General features: G+C 40.8%; 2 protein-coding genes across 2 annotated transcripts; both read right to left on the reverse strand.

The window, feature by feature from the left end:
• Window positions 1-1694: 1694 nt before the first annotated feature.
• On the reverse strand, window positions 1695-8050 carry LOC148978166 (uncharacterized). Its single transcript, XM_089133606.1, has 3 exons — window positions 7796-8050; window positions 7057-7189; window positions 1695-2825 (listed from the first exon to the last, which is right to left on the reverse strand). Exons 2-3 carry the CDS (start codon window positions 7139-7141, stop codon window positions 1837-1839), a joined length of 1074 nt encoding a protein of 357 aa, XP_088989732.1. The 5' UTR covers window positions 7142-7189; window positions 7796-8050; the 3' UTR covers window positions 1695-1836.
• Window positions 8051-12585: 4535 nt separating this feature from the next.
• On the reverse strand, window positions 12586-22774 carry LOC120475111 (uncharacterized). Its single transcript, XM_039665855.2, has 3 exons — window positions 22652-22774; window positions 21914-22042; window positions 12586-14214 (listed from the first exon to the last, which is right to left on the reverse strand). The coding sequence occupies exons 2-3, from the start codon at window positions 21996-21998 to the stop codon at window positions 12716-12718; spliced, it is 1584 nt and encodes a 527-aa protein (XP_039521789.2). The 5' UTR covers window positions 21999-22042; window positions 22652-22774; the 3' UTR covers window positions 12586-12715.
• Window positions 22775-22789: the final 15 nt, after the last annotated feature.

Consider the following 22789-nt stretch of genomic DNA (forward strand, 5'->3'; position numbering starts at 1 on the left):
ACTCCACAGAGGGGAACCCCAGTGTTCCCTAGACTGCAGCCTCTAAGAGGGCAGAGAAGGCAGAAGAGGCCGCTGAGCAGTCACGAAAGTGAAAGGAGACTTCCACGATCTCATGGCCTCTTCATGCACATCCGGGTAGAAAGGATTTGACTTCGCCACCCCCAAAAACCAATCATCAGCCTAAAGTGCTCGGGACATTGCACAGCCCGGGAAGCATAGCTGTGAACTCTGAATCTAACTCGCTATGCCAGCACATCCGAGGACAGCAGCACAGACGAGCCAACTCCAGAGAACTCCAGCTCACCTTGTAAATAAACAGCTCACCTTGCGATAATCATGATTTCATCAACTGGGGGACCGAATGAGAACGCAGGCCCTTTTATTTAAATTTTTTTTTTCCGGCAGCCGCAAACTCACTCGGGACCACGTGGGTTGCAACGTGAAAGATTGGGTGTGGACCGAGGAATTTTCGTCGGTTTAGTTCCAGACCTGACGTCTTAGATCACTATACATTGCGATGGTCACGTTCCCACTGAGAGAACACGACACACCCTTGAGTGCTGTCTGAGCGCGATCAAAGCCCAAACACGTCAAACAGCGCTTGCGCCCATCAGCTGAATCTATCAGAATACCGCACTCAGAGATACACGGGCAGATCGACTTTAAAAAGACGTGCCGCGTGAACACTCTTTCAGTGAGAGGAGAAAACACCGCGGATGTTGAAGTGACCAGGGAGAGACACACACACTGGCAGACCACTGCTCAGATCGCAGGCAATGTGAAACTCGCTGGATACCACCATCACATCAACACCAGAGAGTTCGCTTGTCTCGAAGAGGTGAGTCACAGTAGTAAACTCAGATTGTGTGCCTTGTGGAGAGAAGTTCTCTTGGCTCCGAAGCGAAAACATACTGCAGTTGCGTCCGCTTCCTCCTTTTATATTTACAAGGTGGCGGAGATACGCTATGCAAATTCTGCCGACCCATGGCATTTTCCTGCCATTGGCTCGTTTTTTAATACTCGAAGAGGATTGGCTTTCTATGCGAAACCCCCATTCTCCGTCATCCGACGTAACTCGGAGTGACTACAAAAGGGAACTAGCGATTTCTTTTTACTTAGTAAATGCCCCCATTACTAGCATTACACGCTAAACAGTTTTTAGAGATAAAACTCTTTACATTCGATTATCATGAAAACAAATCTCAGAGAACGATTGACTAGGTACCGATGTTTTATTAGACCAAAGATTCATTTTGCACCAGAATTTTCCTTTAAGAGGCACAAAAACGCTGTTTATTTTCATGCCCCCATAGATGCCGTTTTAGCTGGGTGGGAGCTCTGGGCATTCGCGGCCGCAGCTCCACGTTGCAAGCACCAATCTGGTTCGTTTCTTTTTTTTTTCTATAGTCGGTACTCACAAAGGTCTAACGATCAAGATTAAATGAAAAATTGTCTGGGTTCTCCTGCAAGTAATTACTCCGTACCACAGACACCGCAAAATTAAGTGTTACCTTAACAGTGTTAAGTGTTATTTCATTCAGTTTTTGTAATTTTATGTAAAATCATTCAGTTACGTTGTGCCATTTCACAGCAATTTCAAACATGAACTTTGAAACATGAACGCTTCTCTCCTGTGCAAGTACTTCTTGTGAAAAACTCTTGCTACACAGTTTACAGATGAAAGGCTTCTCTCCAATGTGAAGTCTCATGTGGCAATTAAAGGTTACTTTACGTGTGAATTTTCCACACTGATCATAAAAGTTTTTTTCTCCCAATAAACTCTCTCCAGTGTGAATAATAATGTGATTTCTAAGATTTACAACTGTTGAAAGGCTTTTATCTAGTGTGAATTCTCATGTGGACTTTAAGGCGTTGCTTTCGAGTGAAACACTTTCCACACTGTTGGCATGTGAAAGGCTTCTCTCCAGGGTGAACTCTCATGTGGATTTCCAGGTTGTGTTTTTGAGTGAAACTCCTTCCACACTGTTGGCAGCTGAAAGGCTTCTCTCCAGTGTGAGCTCTCATGTGGACTTTAAGGTTTGGTTTTTGAGTGAAACTCTTTCCACACTGTTGGCATGTGAAAGGCTTCTCTCCAGTGTGAACTACCATGTGGACTTTAAGCTGTTGTTTTTTAGTGAAACTCTTTCCACATTGTTGGCACGTGAAAGGCTTCTCTCCAGTGTGAACTCTCATGTGGACGTCAAAGCTGTGTTTATGAGTAAAACTCTTTCCACACTGTTGGCAGATAAAACAGCAATCTCCAGTGTGAACTCTCATGTGGACGTTAAGGTTGTTTTTTTGAGTGAAACTCTTTCCACATTGTTGGCATGTGAAAGGCTTCTCTCCAGTGTGAACTCTCATGTGGACGTTAAGGTTTTGTTTTTGAATGAAACTCTTTCCACACTGTTGGCAGGTAAAACAGCTCTCTCCAGTGTGAACTCTCATGTGATCTTTAAGGCCGTGCATTACAGTAAAACTCTTTCCACATTGTTGGCATGTGAAAGGCTTCTCTCTAGTGTGAATTCTCATGTGAGTTTTAAGGCTGTGCATTACAGTAAAACTCTTTCCACATTGTTGGCATGTGAAAGGCTTCTCTCTAGTGTGAACTCTCATGTGAACTTTAAGGTTTTGTTTTTTACTGAATTTCTTTCCACATTGACGGCAAGTGAAATAATTGTTCGGTTTGGTCTTTTGAGTTCTTTTTCGTGAGCGAGACTTTTCCATCTTTGTGGATTTCTCTTCAGTCATGAAATCATGTTTCTCATTCTGATCTTTCTCTTCCATTCCATTCAGTTCTTGACTCTCCTCTTTCAGCAGCATCAGGTCTAAAGCAAAACAGACAAATAAATACAAGTTGAAAACAGTTTAATGGCACAAAACCAGAGGTGACCAGAGTATGGAAGGCCTGGTAAGGCCTATAACCTGGCGACCACAGTATGTGGAAGCTCGTAACCAGGAAGGCCTGGTAAGACCTGTTACCTGGCGATAACAGTATGTGGGAGCTCATAACCAGGAAGGCCTGGTAAGGCCTGTAACCTGGCGACCACATCGGGTAGGAGCTCGTACTCAGGAAGGTCAGTGAGACCCAGCCGGGTGACCACAACCTGTGGGAGCTTACTTCAGCAAGAGGAAGCTACTTCCAGAAGTAGCCAGGGAAGGGCGTCCTCGTAGCCTACTTAAGGGACAGGACGCCACTTAAAGTGGGACCCGAGGAAGTGACTGTCCGCCATATTGGAGCAAATGAAAAACATTTTTTTCGCTACTCCTCCTTCAAATCTTGCTCAAATTTGTCCAAAAAAATCAGATGATCTTTGGACTGAGCCGCACAGAAATGACTGAACAGATTTTTGATATTTGCTACCATTTGAGAGATATTTGTCTCCAAAGTTGACCTAGCCTGTGTTTGTTGCCTTATGCTAGTTAGCTTAGCATAATAATTGTTTAACATGCTAACCAGGTGCCATTCTTTTGAATGTGGCTCTTCAGCGATCAGGATAACCATAAGCTACATTAGCATTGAGCTAGCTTAGCATGCGAATCGAGTTAACATGATTTTGTGTGCGTATTCGTATACTGAAGCCTCTCCTCTGCAGCTCTATTACTTGCGTCCTTTGTGTAGCGCAAGCTGCTAAACCACGTGTCATGAATCCTGAACCATTGCGGTCATGGGATCGAAGTGGTGGAAAAGTTCACCACAAAGTTCACCATAAGTGGTGGAAAAGTTGTTTCAGTTCTAGACATGGTTTCTGTCTGAGAACGTAATTCCAAAAATATCACATGCAGCAAATTTATATTTAAAAAAATCTTAATTGTGAGGTTATTGTCACTTGTACTACTGACAACATTTTTTTTTCAAATGTTCTAATTTGGCACACTTCTAGTAATTATAATGAATAGTAATTGGACCAATTTTTGAGTCTTTAGGGCCAACTCCATAGCACCACCAGTTCAAAAAATTTTTGAACCCTTTGATCTGGAAAAAATAAACTTAGTATACCATCTGTTCCAGGCATTGTGCCTAAGAATGGTCTCAATTAAAGCTGTCGCATACATCATGCAGTGCTTTTTTTGCAGCCCTATGAACCACAAGTAGGAAAAATTGCCACACCTGCAGTAGTAATCTGACCAATTTTGGATGATTTAATATAAACTTTTTCATCACAATATGCTCTGCATTTTATTCAAAGTTCTTAATTTTGACCTGATTCTCTCTTGAAACTACTTAGTTTCAGCAGCTGTATAGATCCATGTCTGCCAAGTGGCGCAACGTGATGAGTGTCAAGCAACTGACCCGTAGACAGTGAAATCGACAACTTTACAAAAATCTATGTAATATTGTGTAATTTCAGCTCCTTTATTATCCAAGTAAGTGCTGCACCAATCTTTCTTCCTCTTGAATTATAAATAAGTGTATTTTGTTCATACTGTGTTCATTTTCATCTAAACAAAACATGCTGAGCCATGAGTGAAACCTGATCGCTGAACAGGGCGGGTGAAGGAAGAGAAGGGGGCAAGGGAAAGAAAGATGAGGGGGCAAGGGACGGAAGATGGGGGGGCAAGAGACGGAAGAGGAGAGGGCAAGGGACGGAAGAGGAGGGCAAGCGAAGGAAGATGAGATGGCAAGGGAAGGAAGAGGAGGGCAGGGGAAGGAAGATGAGGGGGCAAGGGACGGAAGAGGAGGGCAGGGGAAGGAAGATGAGGGGGCAAGGGACGGAAGAGGAGAGGGCAAGGGACGGAAGAGGAGGGCAGGGGCAGGAAGATGAGGGGGCAAGGGACGGAAGAGGAGGGCAAGGGAAGGAAGATGAGATGGCAAGGGAAGGAAGAGGGCAAGGGAAGGAAGATGAGATGGCAAGGGAAGGAAGAGGAGGGCAAGGGAAGGAAGATGAGATGGCAAGGGAAGGAAGATGAGATGGCAAGGGAAGGAAGATGAGATGGCAAGGGAAGGAAGATGAGATGGCAAGGGAAGGAAGAGGAGGGCAAGGGAAGGAAGATGAGATGGCAAGGGAAGGAAGAGGAGGGCAGGGGAAGGAAGAGGAGGGCAGGGGAAGGAAGAGGAGGGCAGGGGAAGGAAGAGGAGATGGCAAGGGACGGAGGAGGAGATGGCAAGGGACGGAAGAGGAGATGGCAAGGGAGGGAGGAGGAGATGGCAAGGGAGGGAGGAGATGGCAAGGGACGGAAGAGGAGGAGGGCAAGGTAGAGTTGCTGCTACTTCAGGGCTTGGCCCCTGTATTGCTGCTTGCAGCTATATTTTTAATATGTTGTTTTTCTTTAGCTATAATGAAGTTGTCTGTATTAATTAGATTGTGTTTAACACACAAAAGAGTGATTATCAGGTCAACACTAGAGTTATCGAAATTGTACTTGATTTTTTTTCTTTAACTGCGCCATTAAAATTGACGATCGTTGAACACAGAATACGCTATAGGCGTAGGCCATATTTTGACCCATGGCTGAAGTTAAGTTTCTCTCCCCATGCAAAAATTAATTGGTAACACTAAGACACATTGAAACACACACACATGAATACATTTGTAAGGCTATAAAAAAGATAGAAGAGATGAGACCATCTATTGTTCTATTGTTCCAAACTATTGTTCCTAGTTGTTCGATTTTCTTCCCAATTTACTTCTTTTTTTTTTTTACAAAAACAAATGCTAAACTTTGACAAAAAGTATTTTATTTTTGTTATAATCGTAATTTTATAATATTTAGATATGAATCCAACTTTAGAAACTAAATCTTTCAGTAATTCAAATAGTATGTAGGCCTTATATAGGCCTAGTGGAGCTCTATAGACATCTAGTGGAGCTCTATAGACATCTAGTGGTTAAAGTGACTTTTACAAACTTTAACCTGTATTTTCAAAAAAATGGGCAAAAATCTTACATTCAAACTTGTAAAATTATCCATGGTATCCCCAGGAATGAAAGTTTGAAATCTGGGTCTGTTATAAAGTCTATTTAACATAAAATGCTGTTTTTTGTAAAGATCCTATTTAAATAAATATTTTTTTATTTATAGAAATAAATAAATTAAAAAAAAAAAAATCACAAATCCTCCAAAAACTACACAAATGTTCAGTAAAAACATTAATAAACAGAGTAAAATTATATTTGTTTAAAAAATATATATTATTCTGTTACAAAATTAGATCTTATTGTCTGGGGTCCAATAGACCCCGAAGACCAGAAGTGTGACTTTTTTTTGAAGACCATCAGCAAACAAATGAAACGAATGCTGTTAACTGGAAATGTTTTATTTGTACTGGTACATCTGTGCCGTGAGATGTTTAAAAAGTGGTGGGGACAAAATCGACGCTGGCAAAAAGTGGTGGGACATGTACCCCCCATCCCCCCGTAAATGACGCCTATGAAAATTTTATATTGTGTTGATAATTTTTGTAAATCGTTCTCATGCTCTCATTTCATCATGCCCTCTGTATGTTTCTCTCTCAATAAACACCACCTACATTTGTTTTTAATATTAATGAAAAACCTGTAACTATTTTTCCGGAACTCAAATTATCCTCCAGTCAAAGGGCCGAAGATTCTCTGTTCTCTGAGGTGGAAATGGCCTAACCCTTGGGAAGACACAAGTGTATAAATTACACTTGGAACAACCCCTGTTTTTTAAAATCTTTTTTTATGTTAACATTTCAATTGTTGTTGTTGTTTTTCTCACTTTAGATGCTGACACAGCATCCAAAGGGGTTGATGCCGATTCTAATGCAAGTTACTCCGGTATCCGAGGGGATTGATTTATTTTATTAGAGGATTCATAATCTACCTTAAAGTGTTGTGATGTGGTTTTATATGATTTTTTTTTCTTGTTTTAACTTTTTTTTACTCAATCTTTTTCAAATAAATGCTACTCTTTTGACAGTCCCACAGTTTTGAATGGTAATGTATAGTATATATTTTTTACATGACTGTGAATAAACCATTCGGGCCCCAAAGGAGCATGTTTGCTGGGTATGCTCAAACAGCAACTTTACACACAGTTAGAAGGTGAAATCATGTTTTACCACCCCTTTAAATAGGGCTGAATGAAACTAACCTGTTTTTTCCTCAGTATCTTCTTGTTTCAGGCTGAACACTTCTTCAATCTTTATGTCTTCACTCTCCTGTTTAATCAACGCCATCTTTATAATAGTGTCACGTGGATCTCAGATGTTTCTCCAGGAGTTTTCCTGTTAGAAAAATTGTTGAATATGAGAATAATTAACAGAAAGAGAAATAAATCCACAATAAATCTCTGTGTGTTTCAATCAGCTCTAGTTCAGTAGTTCAGCGCACTGGTGAGGGAGTCAATCAGAGAGAGAGATAATGGACTTAAATCAACTCATCAGACAAAAATCACTCAAAACAAGACCAACAATATAAAATAAATTACAGACACTTTATATTTAATAATTTGTAGATTCAAAAGATTAAGTTGTCATAAAAACATTTAAGACTTGTTCTTGAAATTTATCATTGTTAATCATCATATTTGTGTTTTCGTTGTATTTTTACACTGTTTAGAGCGGCAGGATTCGTCAGCGCGCAGTGATTCAAGCGCTTCGAATCAGTGAATCATTTGGCAAAGCATTGGATTCAATTGAGTTTCGAAAAGCTTCGTTTCTCCATTACCACTTTTCCAAAACCCGAATTCGTGTTTACGAGAAACTGATACAAGATACAGTGCGCGAATTGAGACGCACCTTTTCTGTAACTCATATTCAAATACGCTTTACTCAAAAAACAAAGTTGTTGCATTAAGCATAACAAAAAAATGTTCAAACATGGTCACATACCTCTTGTAAAAACAATCAAATTGACGTTTATCGATTTGAACTCTCTTTAAATGCGCAAAACCACCAAACTTTCTTCAGTCTAATCATAACAGTTGCAGGAGCACGGCGCAGCTTTGATGTCATTTCACCAGACCAAAATAAAAGTCTTGTTCAATCTGCTGTCCAAGATCCATAGTACATAGAAATATATATAATAGATGTCATGGGAATTCATGGTGAAATATAGGTTAATACATGTTGTCCTATGTTGTGATGAAAAAGATTTACTAATTGTTAAAAAGATTGAATGAGTTCTTAAAGCACAGTTCATATGTGTCAGCATTAAAGTGCATCCATCTGCCACAAGAATAAGTAGAAGATAAAAAAAAAGTATGGTTAATTTTAATGCTAAAATAGTATAGATAAAAAAAATCATTATCCTGCATGTCACCTGGTCGTTGTGGTTCCCTGTGTTAGTCTTTTCTGGTGTTTTATTATAAACATCTTCTGATACCAACATTATTATTTTTGTCTGTGACAGATGTCCATCCTGTTAAGCATTTACAATGATTTCATAAAGTCAGCAAAAAATAAAATGTAAATACTATGGGAAAAAAAATATTTAACTTGATGGATAAGCCTTGTTTATTTATGATAAAGTTTATTATACTTTGTTTTATCTTTTATCTACACAGACTCACATTATTTGTGCTATATACTCTTTTGCTTAATTTTTATTACGTCATCATCAACTGTCAATATTCCAGAACACATATACAGAGGACGCATGAAAGGGCTTGATATCGAGGATCATCAAATGTATTCTTGAGAGAATTGAACCGTTAAAAATCATTTGATTACACTTTCTGTACCTGAATATCATAAAACACAATTCAATCGTATCTTTGTTCAATTGTATCTATTTGTTGTTTTTTGCTTGTCCTTTATTTAATTACTGTTTACTTGTCTTTAATAATGCTTGAAGTGTGTATTAGTTAAGTTCATTGTTTCTCTGTGGTATTTTTTAAACCACAGTCAAACGTTCCTGTTCTTTAGCCTGTTGATTTTTGATCATGATATTCAGCTACAACTAAATCTTTTCCAATAAGACTAAATGTGACTGATATCTAAAGTTTTTTTTATATATCTTATTAGGAATCGATAAGTAGAATCGAAATCGGAATATGACCTGTTAAAATTCAAACAATACCCAACCCTAGACATCCAATCAGCACATGTTCACAGAGGAAAACAAGTGAAAAACAGCGCTGGTTGTTCTCGCGATGCCGTCGGTTTGTTTTACTGACTGATAAATCGTTTCAGCTGATTCAGTGAGAGAGCAGTCCAAGCGAATGCGAGTGGATTCAGACCGCTCTGCAAAGCGTTTCACTCATTCATAATTAAGAACATAATTTAACCTGTTAACTGTCACACCCGTTTTTGAGTGTAGGCCTGCAAAGTTGATGTCGAAATTCAAATGAATGTAATTCTGGAACGCTTTTCAATTTAATCCTCATTCTGGTCTTGTTTTAAAGAAGGCATCAAGCTCACAAACAAGAGCTTCTCGAAATTCTCTTTGGTTTTTAGTGCAGCCAGTTACCGGTGGATTATGAACGCAATGTCAAAAAAGTGGTAGAACAAAATGTGGTACCACTTTCTAGTTTTCCGCAGCACTGTGTAATACCCAATGAGGGCATCGGATACATCAACTCCTCCCATGTTCCTGTGAGTAAAGCAAGCATAACAATAATCAATACATAAAACAGCTTAATTTGCATTTCCATTTTGATTTTTGATTTTTTTGACTCACTTATTGTTATTTTTTATTTATTTTATATTTTATTAATTTATTTCAAGCAATATGTAGTTACACATGACAAGGCAATAAGAAGCATTTTGATTAATCTGTACAAGCCTTAAAATTCACCATACTTTCATCAACTTTAACAAAAACCTCAATCTATTGCATGCAGGTCCCCTACCCTCTTGATGGAGGCCAGTGCAACCAGGAGCGCTGTCTTCATAGACAGGAACTTAATCTCAACTGATTGCAGAGGCTCGAAGGGAGGCCTCTCCAGGGCACTTAAAACCACTGAGAGGTCCCAAGAGGGTACGAGAGGAGGGCGAGGAGGATTCAACCTCCTCGCTCCCCTCAAGAACCTGATGATCAGGTGTTTCTCAAAGACTTACCTTCAACTGCTTCATGAAATGCGGCAATAGCAGCCACATACACTTTCAGGGTGGAGGGAGACAGCCTACGCTCCAACCCTTCTTGCAGGAAGGAAATCACGACGCTGATCGAGCATCTCCGGGGGTCTTCTCGGCAAGAAGAGTAACAGTTGACGAGGAGGTTCCACTTCAACGCATAGGTGTGTGATGGTAGTCAGTGATGGTAGCCAGGTCCCATCCAGGAGCCACACATGTAGCCTCCACAGATCGGGACGAGGGTGTCCATCTCTGAGAGAGGAGGTCCTTCCTCAGAGGAATTGGCCAAGGAGGTGCTGTCGCGAGGAGTATCAGTTCGGAGAACCAGGTCTTGGTGAGCCAATATGGGGCGACCAGCAAGACCTGCTCCTGGTCCTCCTTGATCTTGCACAGAGTCCGTGCGAGAAGGTTCACTGGGGGAAACGCATACTTGCGTAGACCCTGCGGCAAGCTGTGCGCCAAGGCCAGGGCACAATGGGATGAGTCGTGGGAAGCGAACAGATCTATCTGTGCCTCCCCGAACTGGTCCCATATCAGCTGGACCAACTGGGGATGGAGTTGCCATTCGCCAGAGACTGGACAACAACATGCCTGCCTGGAAACTCGCTGCAGAGGGACACCGGCCCGTAAAAAGCTGAGGTTCGTCCACGGGAAGAAAGTCTGACGGCAGGTCGGAGTTACTGGAACTCTGAGCGTACCGTGATGCCATGCTCACCTCGGGACTCGATCACGAAGCCACAGCTGAAGCAGTCTCATATGAAGCAATCCGAGTGGCGTTGCCGCGGCTGCGGATGCCATATGCCCCAGGAGCCTCTGAAAAAGTTTCAGTGAGACCGCACTCTTGCCCTCGAACTGTTGAAGACAAGTCAGCAGTGAGTGTGCGCGCTCGTTTGTGAGCTGCTCGGACATCGAGACCGAGTCTATCTCCATACCGAGAAAAGAGATCCTCTGCACGGGGCAAAGTTTGCTCTTCTCCCAGTTGACCCGAAGGCCCAGACAGGTTAGGTGCCAGAGCACAAGATCTCTCTGTTCGCAGACCTGATGTCGAGAATGTGCTAGGATCAGCCAATCATCGCGATAATTCAGGATGCGAACCCTGTGTTTGTGGAGGGGAACACGGGCTGCATCGACGATCTTCGTAAAGACGCGAGGGGACCGAGCCAACCCAAATGGGAGAACCGTGTACTGATATGCCTGTCCCTCGAAAGCAAACCGAAGAACGGTCTGTGTCGAGGGAAGATGGAGACATGAAAGTACACGTCCTAGCCTGATCGTTCGGACGATCCAACAGGACAGATTGGGGAGCTCTAGCCAAGCTCCCAAAAACTGATCCAGTGTAATCATCCAAGCCACAGGTGTTACCCCCGCGGGTGCACAATCAAACTCTGCTCCCCGACAGAGGAGATCAGGGAAGGACAAGCGTTCCACAGGCGTCTGCTCTGCCGGGGGTTTTGGCGATAGAGGGGGATGGGAGTGGCGTGGTCCAGGAACGACACACTCCCATCCGCACCCTCAGAGACAGAGGAGAATGAGAGTGGCGAGGCACGGGGGCGTTGCGCACTTTCATCTTGCTCTGTGTGCTCAGAGATAGAATGGAGTTCTTTGAAGAAAAAGATTCTCCCCTAGCCCTCCACCGGAAGAAAGAGTGGACCTGCGACCACTCCCTGAAGAACTGAAAGCCATACCTGAGCTGCCGGTAACGGGAGCGACGCAGCAGGGCTGCGAGGCTGGTATGGGCAGGGGCGGCTCCCTGCGACCATCAGAGGTGAGTCACAGAAGTTAACTCAGATTGTGTGGCTTGTGGAGTGAAGAAGTTCTCTTGGCTCCGAAGTGAAAACATACTGCGGTTGCGTCCGCTTCCTCCTTTCATACTCACGAGGTGGTGGAAATACGCTATGCAAATTCCGCAGACCCATGGCATTTTCCTGCCATTGGCTCGTTTTTTAATACTCGAAGAGGATTGACTTTATATGCGAAACCCCCATTCTCTGTCATCCTACGTAACTCGGAGTGACTACAAAATGGAACTAGCGATTTCTTTTTACTTAGTAAATGCCCCCATTACTAGCATTATACGTTAAACAGTTTTTTGAGATAAAACTCTTTACATTCGATTATCATGAAAACAAATCTCAGAGAACGATTGACTAGGTACCGATGTTTTATTAGACCAAAGGTTCATTTACACTGGAGTTTTCCTTTAAGAGTCACAAAAACGCTGTTTATGTTCATGCCCCCATAGATGCTGTTTTATCTGGGTGGGAGCTCTGGGCATTCGCGGCCGCAGCTCCATGTTGCAAGCACCAATCTGGTTCGTTTTTTTCTAGTCAGTACTCACAAAGGTCTAACGATCAAGATTTAAATAAAAAATTGCCCGGAGTTCTCCTGTAAGTAATTAGTCTGTATCACAGACACCGTAAAATTAAGTGTTACCTTATGTTCTTATTTCATTCAGTTTTTGTAATTTTATGTAAAATCATTCAGTTACGTTGTGCCATTTCACAGCAATTTCAAACATGAACCGCTTCTCTCCTGTGCAAGTACTTCTTGTGAAAAACTCTTGCTACACAGTTTACAGATGAAAGGCTTCTCTCCAATGTGAAGTCTCATGTGGCAATTAAAGGTTACTTTACGTGCGAATTTTCCACACTGATCACAAAGTTTTTTTCTCCCAATAAACTCTCTCCAGTGTGAATGATAATTTGATTTCTAAGATTTACAACTGTTGTAAGGCTTTTAAGGCTTTCCAGTGTGAATTCTCATGTGGGCTTTAAGGCGTTGCTTTCGAGTGAAACTCTTTCCACACTGTTGGCATGTGAAAGGCTTCTCTCCAGTGTGAGCTCTCATGTGGACGTTAAAGCTGTGATTATGAGTGAAACTCTTTCCACACTGTTGGCAGCTGAAAGGCTTCTCTCCAGTGTGAAGTCTCATGTGAACTTTAAGGCTTTGCATTACAGTAAAACTCTTTCCACACTGTTGGCATGTGAAAGGACTCTCTCCAGAGTGAAGTCTCATGTGGACGTTAAGGTAGTTTTTTTTAGTGAAACTCTTTCCACACTGTTGGCATGTGAAAGGCTTCTCTCCAGTGTGAAGTCTCATGTGGATTTCCAGACTGTGTTTTTGAGTGAAACTCTTTCCACACTGTTGGCATGTGAAAGGCCTCTCTCCAGTGTGAACTCTCATGTGGACTTTAAGGTTTGGTTTTTGACTGAAACGCTTTCCACACTGTTGGCAGGTAAAACCGCTCTCTCCAGTGTGAAACCTCATGTGAACTTTAAGGCTTTGCATTACAGTAAAACTCTTTCCACACTGTTGGCATGTGAAAGGACTCTCTCCAGTGTGAACTCTCATGTGGGCTTCAAGGTTTGGTTTTTGAGTGAAACTCTTTCCACACTGTTGGCATGTGAAAGGACTCTCTCCAGGGTGAATTCTCATGTGGATTTCCAGGTTGTGTTTTTGAGTAAAACTTTTTCCACACTGTTGGCATGTGAAAGGCTTCTCTCCAGTGTGAGCTCTCATGTGGACTTTAAGGTTTGGTTTTTGAGTGAAACTCTTTCCACACTGTTGGCATGTGAAAGGCTTCACTCCAGTATGAACTACCATATGGACTTTAAGCTGTTGTTTTTTAGTGAAACTCTTTCCACATTGTTGGCACGTGAAAGGCTTCTCTTCAGTGTGAACTCTCATGTGGACGTTAAAGCTGTGTTTATGAGTAAAACTCTTTCCACACTGTTGGCAAATAAAACAGCTCTCTCCAGTGTGAACTCTCATGTGGATTTCCAGGTTGTGTTTTTGAGTGAAACTCTTTCCACACTGTTGGCATGTGAAAGGCTTCTCTCCAGTGTGAACTACCATGTGGACTTTAAGGTTTTGTTTTTGAGTGAAACTCTTTCCACACTGTTGGCAGGTAAAACAGCTCTCTCCAGTGTGAACTCTCATGTGAACTTTAAGGCCGTGCATTACAGTAAAACTCTTTCCACATTGTTGGCATGTGAAAGGCTTCGCTCTAGTGTGAACTCTCATGTGAACTTTAAGGTTTTGTTTTTTACTGAATTTCTTTCCACATTGACGGCAAGTGAAATAATTGTTAGGTTTGGTCTTTTGAGTTCTTTTTCGTGAGCGAGACTTTTCCATCTTTGTGGATTTCTCTCCAGTAATGAAATCATGTTTCTCATTCTGATCTTTCTCTTCCATTCCATTCAGTTCTTGACTCTCCTCTTTCAGCAGCATCAGGTCTAAAGCAAAACAGACAAATAAATACAAGCTGAAAACAGTTTAATGGCACAAAAACAGCAGACATAAAAACAAACTCAAGGCATCAAAGCCTACAGAAATAAGTCTACTGAAAGAGGACTTGTCTGCTATCTTTCCGGACTTTCAAGCACTTTTTCCAGCACCAATTTTTAGGACACCTAAACACAACAAAATGCAGACTAAGGACAGAAAATAAACTCAGAAACTTATTGTATTATATATTATAATCCATTACTCATGGTTGTCCGCTGTCATTATCATGTCATTGGCAAATAAGATAACTACACATCTTGTGCCCATTTTGTTTATTTACTGTTTATTTGACAGGGACAACGCACAATTTAAACATTTGCACCAGAGTTAGCTAACAGCTAATTTGCATCTGTTGTCCCTGGGCAGGTAGACAAAACCAAAACAGAAGACACAAAGCAAGCACTAAACAACAAATACACTACATACATTTACAAAATACATATCCATCAATTCAAAATTGATAAAAACGGTCTGATGTATACACCAATTACAGAAAATACAATGCAATCATTAATGGTGACTAAGGGGGGTCTAAGGAGTTTTTGGGGCCCTTTGGATGTTTTGACATGCACTGACATTTGTGCTTTTTTCAGTTATTTATAAACATGTTAATTGCAAAGGAGTAAATTCACTCTATATAGCACAAACGGAGCTACCATAATATGTGAGCAACATGTATGTACAATGCTTGTTTTTGAGAGAATATCCTTTATGCATGGTTATTGAAAAAAACTAAAAATTAAAGTTTCTGAAATAAGGCCACAAAACACATACTAAATATGTGTCCACAAGAGTTTTGACTAATGGAAGTTGTCGCCTAGAGTTTTTGCTTCAAAATGATCTGAAAATCATCCTGCCTAATCATTCACGTAACACAATAGATTCTTTTAAATTTTGGCAAAAATTTTTAAAAAACAAGGCAATCTGCGAATGGGCATCAATGGCCCAACCCCCTTGTGAATAATTAGTTGGTTCACACCGGAGAAGACAGAAAAAGACTAGGGCTGAACAATTAATTGCATTTGCGATAAAATCGCGCTTTGATGAAACGCGATTTTGTAATCGCGAGAGCTGCGATTACACTGGTCACGTGACACGTGGGAGCAGTCTGCAAGATCAAGCATCAACTTGCCATGCTACGTGGTCTGGCGTTCAGAAAAGAACAGTTTATTTTTAATGTATGTGATATTGTGTTATTTATTCTCTCCCCAACAATCCTGGATCGATTCAGAGAATTTCAGAATCGAGTCTGAGCTTAGTTTTTAAACACAGATGCGTGATGATGCTGCGCGTGCTTCAGAAACGAACCGTGTTCTGCTTGCTTCTATTCTCTCTCTCGCTCTCTTACTCACTCTCACACACACACACACACACAACATCGCTCGAACCTTCCGAAACATAGTAACGTTATTTCATAAAGTTCGGGGATGAACCGAATTACAAGGACATTCGCGGGCTTCGTTGCACTGTTTTACCGCTTTGCTTGAAGTAATACTCTTGCAGTGCGCGTTCTCTCCCGCGGGAATTTTCCTTACAAATGCTTCACAGAGGCATTATTTATGTCTTTTGGAATGCAGTTGGCTTATATATTAAAACTATGAAAATCACTGAGAAGGCTGCTTTCATTTTAAAATACTAATGCGCGCTTTGTAAAACAGTTAAACACTGTAGCAAGGTTCAGGGAAGAAGAAGGCAGGAACCGGATAACAATCGAAAATAAAACTTTATTTAAATGAAATGAACAAACAAAACACCTGCCAGCAGTCCCTCACAAAACTGCTGGCTACCCAAAATAAAACATAACTACCGGCCAGCAGCCCCTAGCGGACGACTCCTGGCTAACCAAAATAAAACCCTGAAAAATACAAACAAAAGCAAGCCTGTTCCTCTCTCTATCATCCACTCCGTCACTCCCCCTTTATGGCTCCGCTCCTCTGTGAGAGATGCGAGACCGGTGTGCTCCACAGGTGCTGCAATCATCAGCTTGAATGATGAGCGCATCAATCTGGATGTATAAAAAGGGCGCCTTGAAACCGTGACAACATCCTATCGTCTGAAGGGACTGTTGCAGGCAGGCCCCGAGGCATGGCAACGAGATGTATTGTCTCGTTCCCTGTTCTCAGGGAACATAGGTTACAGTCGTAACCTGAGACGTTCCCTTTCGAAGGGAACTCAACAATACGTCGAATGACGTTATGGGCAACGAAATTGAGTGCATGCCGAAAAGGCAGTGACAACTGTCAGAACCAGTAATTCCCTCACAACGGGCTGTCAGTGACAGCACTCCCTACCGGTCATAGCCCAAGCTAATGAACTAAGAATAAACAAAAAACGTAATAAACGTGAGTAAATCTGGGCCAGCTCAAAGGCTTTAGGACCACAACTTCCAAATAGAAGGGGTCCCTTCTAGGGAGTGTGGCTATGGGGCCAAAGGGACCCCCAGTCAGTCACTATTCAGGAGAACGCTCCTCCTGAAATGCCCCCAGGCTGGCCTGGTGATCTGTACTAAGACACACAGTGTGGCCATAGCCTGTCCGTCCGAGACAGAGCCTCTGGAAATTGCCTAGGAAAGGCATCCAAAAACTGAAGGCCCACGAAGCTAGTAGAAACCATCAAGTTTCGGATCACAGAGACGGGATCCTCCAGAGAGTGTGACTCAACCTCAAAACAACGGGAATCGTTCACTCAATCCATGAGTTTCCACCCAGCACTCGCTGTTGAGCACTGAGGAAGTAAGAGAGGGATCAAAATCAGGAAGGTCAATGAGACCTAAGACCTGATGACCCACTGTGTGGGGAGCTCCGAAACATGAGGGCTCATGTCAGAAAGGCCGTACATTGTGCAGCCTGAAACCCGGCGACCACAGCATGTGGAAGCTCATCCTTCGGGAAGGCCAGAGGCCAATAACCTGACAGACCTACAATCTGGGGTTACCTTCGAAAAACCACCAGTTGTGGGAGATAGCTGAACAAGGGAAGAGATACTCAAATACAAGATTTTAATTTCTCCCCCGACTTGACGTCAAGACGGGGCAGGATATACCATATATGGACACCGCAGACATATGCTGCAGGAAGCCCGCGCTGTCCCTCTCCCCGGGAGGAGGGGAGAGGGACAGCGCGGTTGACTTCTGGCAGTCAACCACTGAGCAACTCACGTGTGCACTACATTTCTGCATCTTTCTTGGTCAACTGGCTCAACGTTAACTTAGGTGTCTGCGCTAAACATTTTACACAGGAATCCTTTACAACGTTCATTTCGAGTTGAACAATAATGCCTACAGAGTCAGAGTGCTGTATAGAGATGGAACAGGTATAGTTTAGTAGTTAAATTACGGTTATTATAACGTATTTGTCATCTGCTTGTATGTATCCATTATTTATTAATAGCCTACAAGTCTGCTGTATCGGACCAGGTCCGAATGATGATCAAACATATACTGATGAGTTTAATAAAGTTTATTGTACATCACACAAAAGATGAAGCGTCAGTTTTACTTCAGAAAATCACCGTAAGAGCGGAGTAAACACAGTAAGTTATAAGAAGTGCGTGGTGAAACAAGGCAAAAACAACACATGATAGCAAACGTTGATCTCTATAACCACTGTAAGCTAAAAAAAAAGTAGACTACATCTCCGTTAATGTAATCTACATTAAATAAAAGGTAAACTTATGTGGGAGAAAATAGCAACAAACGTTTTAGCTTGTTACTGGTGTTAATGTACCTATGTCTCAGTCAAAATGATTGTCTTTACTATTCAGAGACATGTTGATGTAGACGTCCTTCCATTGACTCAATATCTTCCGTTTCCAGCTCTGGTTCAGAGTCTGGCTCAAATATATATGCTTGAATTACGTAGGTCGCGGCCAGGTCGGGTTCATTCATAGACATGGGGTTCATTCACAACTTGCACCATGATGTTATTTTGGAATGATATGCTGAAGTTACCTGCTGTGTCAAACCCCTCCTTCCTGCCACCAATCAGCAAGCCCCTTTATTTGCATTATTAAAATGACCGTCCACGACAGCCAAAATATCGCATCTGATCTCGCGAGACAATAATGCATTCAGAAATAAGGGTCAGAGTGTTTAGTGTTTATTTTTTTTCCACTTTTCTTTTTTAGAAAGGCCTGAAAGACTATAATAGAGTGTGGGTATCCAAGGTAATACTAGGTTATGACTCATTTAATTGTGTTGTGTGTCAAACAGCTAAATAAACCCAACAGAGTCACTCGGGTAGAGGTCACTCTTTTTCTGTGCAAGTACATTTTTGACTGTCGGACACATTGTCTGTATTTTCTTTTATAGAAATGACATATTCATGCTGCAAGTTAAAGCCATCAATGATTTCTTGATAAAGACATTAAGGGGTTGTTCTTCATGTTGTTCCAAAAATGTATTATTTGCTTTTTTCTGTGGAATGCAAAAGAAGAATTTTGAATAATGTTTAATCTGTTTTGTCCATACAATGAAAATCAATGAAAATAAAAGACTTTTTATTGAGTCATTTTTTTAAAATATCAGAAGAATCTTCCACAGAAGAAATAATGCAGGTTTGGAATGTCATGAGTGTGAGTACAAGTTGACAAAATTATCATGGCCGTCAGTTTGGTTTGAAATGTGCTGGGGAGAGACATATTCGGAAGGGCATTTTCAAAAGTGCTGGGTACAATGAGGCATTCATTCTTTTTTTTTCTTTCAAGTAGGTCATGTTTTGAAAGACGATGTCCTGTAGCTTCCTTATGTACATAAATAAAAATGAGCACAAAGTCAGAGTATAGCGAGTATACAGTCGTGCTCAGAATTAATGGCACCCCTAGTAAATATGATGAAAACTGGCTGTAAAAAATAATTCTGCATTGTTTATCCTTTTGATCTTCCATTCAAAAAATTGGCAAAATTCTAACCTTTCATTGAAGCAAAAGAATTGAAAGTGGGGGTAAATCACACTATGAAATAAATGTTTTTCTCCAAAACACTCTGGCCATAATTGTTGGCACCCCTAGAATTTTTTATGAGAAAAATATCTCTGAAGTACATTCCCATTAATATTTAATTTTTTAAGCACATCATGGTGACTAGGAACATGAAATTGTCCAGCTATGACTTCTTGTTTCAAGGAGTTTAAATATGAGGAAGCACAAAGGTCAAATTCCCTGAATCATCCATCACAATGAATAAAACCAAAGAACATGGTTCTGATGTGCATCAAAAGATTGTTGAGCTTCACAAAATAGAAAGTGGATGCAAGAAAATAGCTAAAGAATTGAAAATTCCCATTTTGACCATCAGGGCAATAATTAAGAAGTTATAATCTACTAAAGATGTTATGATTCTGCCAGGAAGAGGACGTGTGTCTATTTTGCCTTAATGGACGGTGAGGATGAAAGTTTGAGTGTCCAAAGACTCTTCAAGGATCACAGATGGAGAATTGCAGAGATTAGTTGAGTCTTGGGGTCAGAAAAACTAAAAAAAAAAAAATATCAGACAACCCCTACATCCCCACATGTTGTTTGAGATGGTTTCAAGAAAAATGCTCCTCGCTCCTCCAAAAACAAACTCCAGCATATTCAGGTGTCAGACACGACTGGATCTTCAAACGGCACAGGGTTCTGTGGTCAGATGAAACTAAAAAAGGGGCTTTTTGGCAGCAAACCCAGCAGATGTGTTTGGTGCAATCAGGGAAGAAGAGTAGCCCATGCCTACGGTTAAATATACTGCTGGATCTTGTATGTTGTGGGCCTATTTATTTGCTGGAGGTCCTGGACATCTTGTTCAGATACATGGCATTATGGATTCTATCAAATACAAAAAGATAAAAAATAAAAACCTGACGCCTTCTGCTAGAAATCTTATAATGGGCCGTGGTTGGATCTTCCATCAGGACAACGATCCAAAACAAAAATCAAAATCAACACAAAAATTAGTTACGGAGCACAAAATGAAGCTTCTGCCATGACCGTCCCAGACCCTGACCTGATGAGTGGAGTGAACTGAAGAGATGAAGCACCAACATGGATCTGGAGAGAGTCTATATGGAGGAATGGTCTCTGATCTCTGGTCAGGTGTTCTCCAAACTCATCAGGCATTATAGGAGAAGACTCAGATCTGTTATCTTGGCAAAAGTTTACAGATCTGAGGTGGCAAAAAGTTTTTAATAACAGGGTGCCAATAATTATGGCCAGAGTGTTTTGGAGAAAAACATTTATTTCATAGTGTGATTTACCCCCACTTTCAATTCTTTTGCTTCAATGAAAGGTTAGAATTTTGCCAATTTTTTGAATGGAAGATCAAAAGGATAAACAATGCAGAATTATTTTTTACAGCCATTTTTTTACAAATTATTTTTGTACAGTGGTGGTCCAGAGGTAGAATTTTTGCCTAGCGTGTCGGGACTCGGGAGGTTTGAGGTTCTAATCCGCACTCGTATAGTTTTCCCCTCATCAAAACCAATAATGTTTATCAGTGGTTGTTGAATTGATATAATGTTTATCAGTGGTTGTATATGTTTTGATGAGGGAAAAAAATATACGAGAGCGGATTAAAACCCATGAGAAACAGGGACACGTTTGTGTGCATTTTGATTTGTGATTTCACCTGAACGAATCTCTGCAACGGATTGAAGCGCGTTTAGAAGACAACACATTTCAGTGCTAGATTGCCTGTTATTTAACAAACAAATGAAAAGAATGCTGTTACCTGGAGATGTTTCATTTGTATTGGTACATCTGTGCCCTTGAGATGTTTCAAAAGTGGTGGGGACAAAAATCGACCCTGGCAAAAAGTGGTGGGGACATGTCCCACCCGCCCCCCCGTAAATGACGCCAATGAAAATTATATATTGTGTTGATAATTTTTGTAAATCGTTCTCATGCTCTCATTTCATCATGCCCTCTGTATGTTTCTCTCTCAACAAACACCACCTACATTTGTTTTTAATATTAATAAAAAACCTGTAACTATTTTTCCAGAACTCAAATTATCCTCCAGTCAAAGGGCAGAAGATTCTCTGTTCTCTGAGGTGGAAATGGCCTAACCCTTGGGAAGACACAAGTGTATAAATTACACTTGGAACAACCCCCGTTTTTTAAAATCATTTTTTTATGTTAACATTTCAATTGTTGTTGTTGTTTTTCTCACTTTAGATGCATTGCTGACACAGCATCCAAAGGGGTTGATGCTGATCCTAATGCAAGTTACTCCGGTATCTGAGGGGATTGATTTATTTTATCAGAGGATTCATAATCTACCTTAATGTGTTGTGGTTTTATATAATTAATTTTTTTTTTACTCAAAATTTTTTTCAAATAAATGCTACTCTTTTGACAGTTCTGTTCAAACATTCCTGATTTTTTTTCACGATTTGCTGACGACTAGATGCTAGCTATTGAAAATCCAGTTAACATCCCAGGAATAATTACTTTGTAAAATTATTTTGTTCAAAAGTAGGGCTATTCAAAAAATCTTACTGACCTCAAAGTTTTTAACAGTAATGTATAGTATATATTTTTTACATGACTGTGAATAAACCATTCGGGCCCCAAAGGAGCATGTTTGCTGGGTATGCTCAAATTTCCACACTAGCTAAAGTTAGAAGGTGAAATCATGTTTTACCACCCCTTTAAATAGGGCTGTGTGAAACTAACCTGTTTGTTCCTCAGTATCTTCATGTTTCACGCTGAACACTTCTTCAATCTTTATGTCTTCACTCTCCTGTTTAATCAACGCCATCTAATTGTGTCACGTGGATCTCAGATGTTTCTCCAGGAGTTTTCCTGTGTGTTTGAAAAATTGTTGAAGATGAGAATAATTAACAAAAAGAAAAATAAATCCAGAGTAAATCTCTGTGTGTTTCAATCAGCTCTAGTTCAGTAGTTCAGCGCACTGGTGAGGGAGTCAATCAGAGAGATAGATAATGGACTTAAATCAACTGACCAGACAAAAATCACTCAAAACAAGACCAACAATATAAAATGAATTACAGACACGTTATATTTAATAATGTGTAGATTCAACAGATTACGTTGTCATAAAAACATTTAAGACTTGTTCATGAAATTTGTCATTTTTAATCATCATAATTGTGTTTTCGTTGTATTTTTACTCTGTTTAGAGCGACACGAGTCGTCAGCGCGCGGTGATTCAAGCTCTTCGAATCAGTGAATCATTTGGCAAAGCATTAGATTCAATTGAGTTTCGAAAAGCTCCGTTTCTCCATCACCACTTTTCCAAAACCCGAATTCGTGTTTACGAGAAACTGATACAAGATATAGTGCGCGAATTGAGAAGCATCTTTTCTGTAACTCACATTCAAATACGCTTTACTCAAAAAACACAGTTACATTAAGCATATAACAAAGAAATGTTCAAACATGGTCACATACCTCTAGTAAAACAATCAAATTGACGTGTATCGATTTAAACTCTTTAAATGCGCAAAATCACCAAACTTTCTTCAGTGTAATCACAACAGTTGCAGGAGCACGGCGCAGCTTTATGATGTCATTTTACCAGACCAAAAT

The sequence above is a fragment of the Pimephales promelas genome, chromosome 7 (genome assembly GCF_988280905.1).
Source record: "Pimephales promelas chromosome 7, fPimPro1.hap1.1, whole genome shotgun sequence".
Taxonomy (NCBI): Eukaryota; Metazoa; Chordata; class Actinopteri; order Cypriniformes; family Leuciscidae; genus Pimephales; species Pimephales promelas.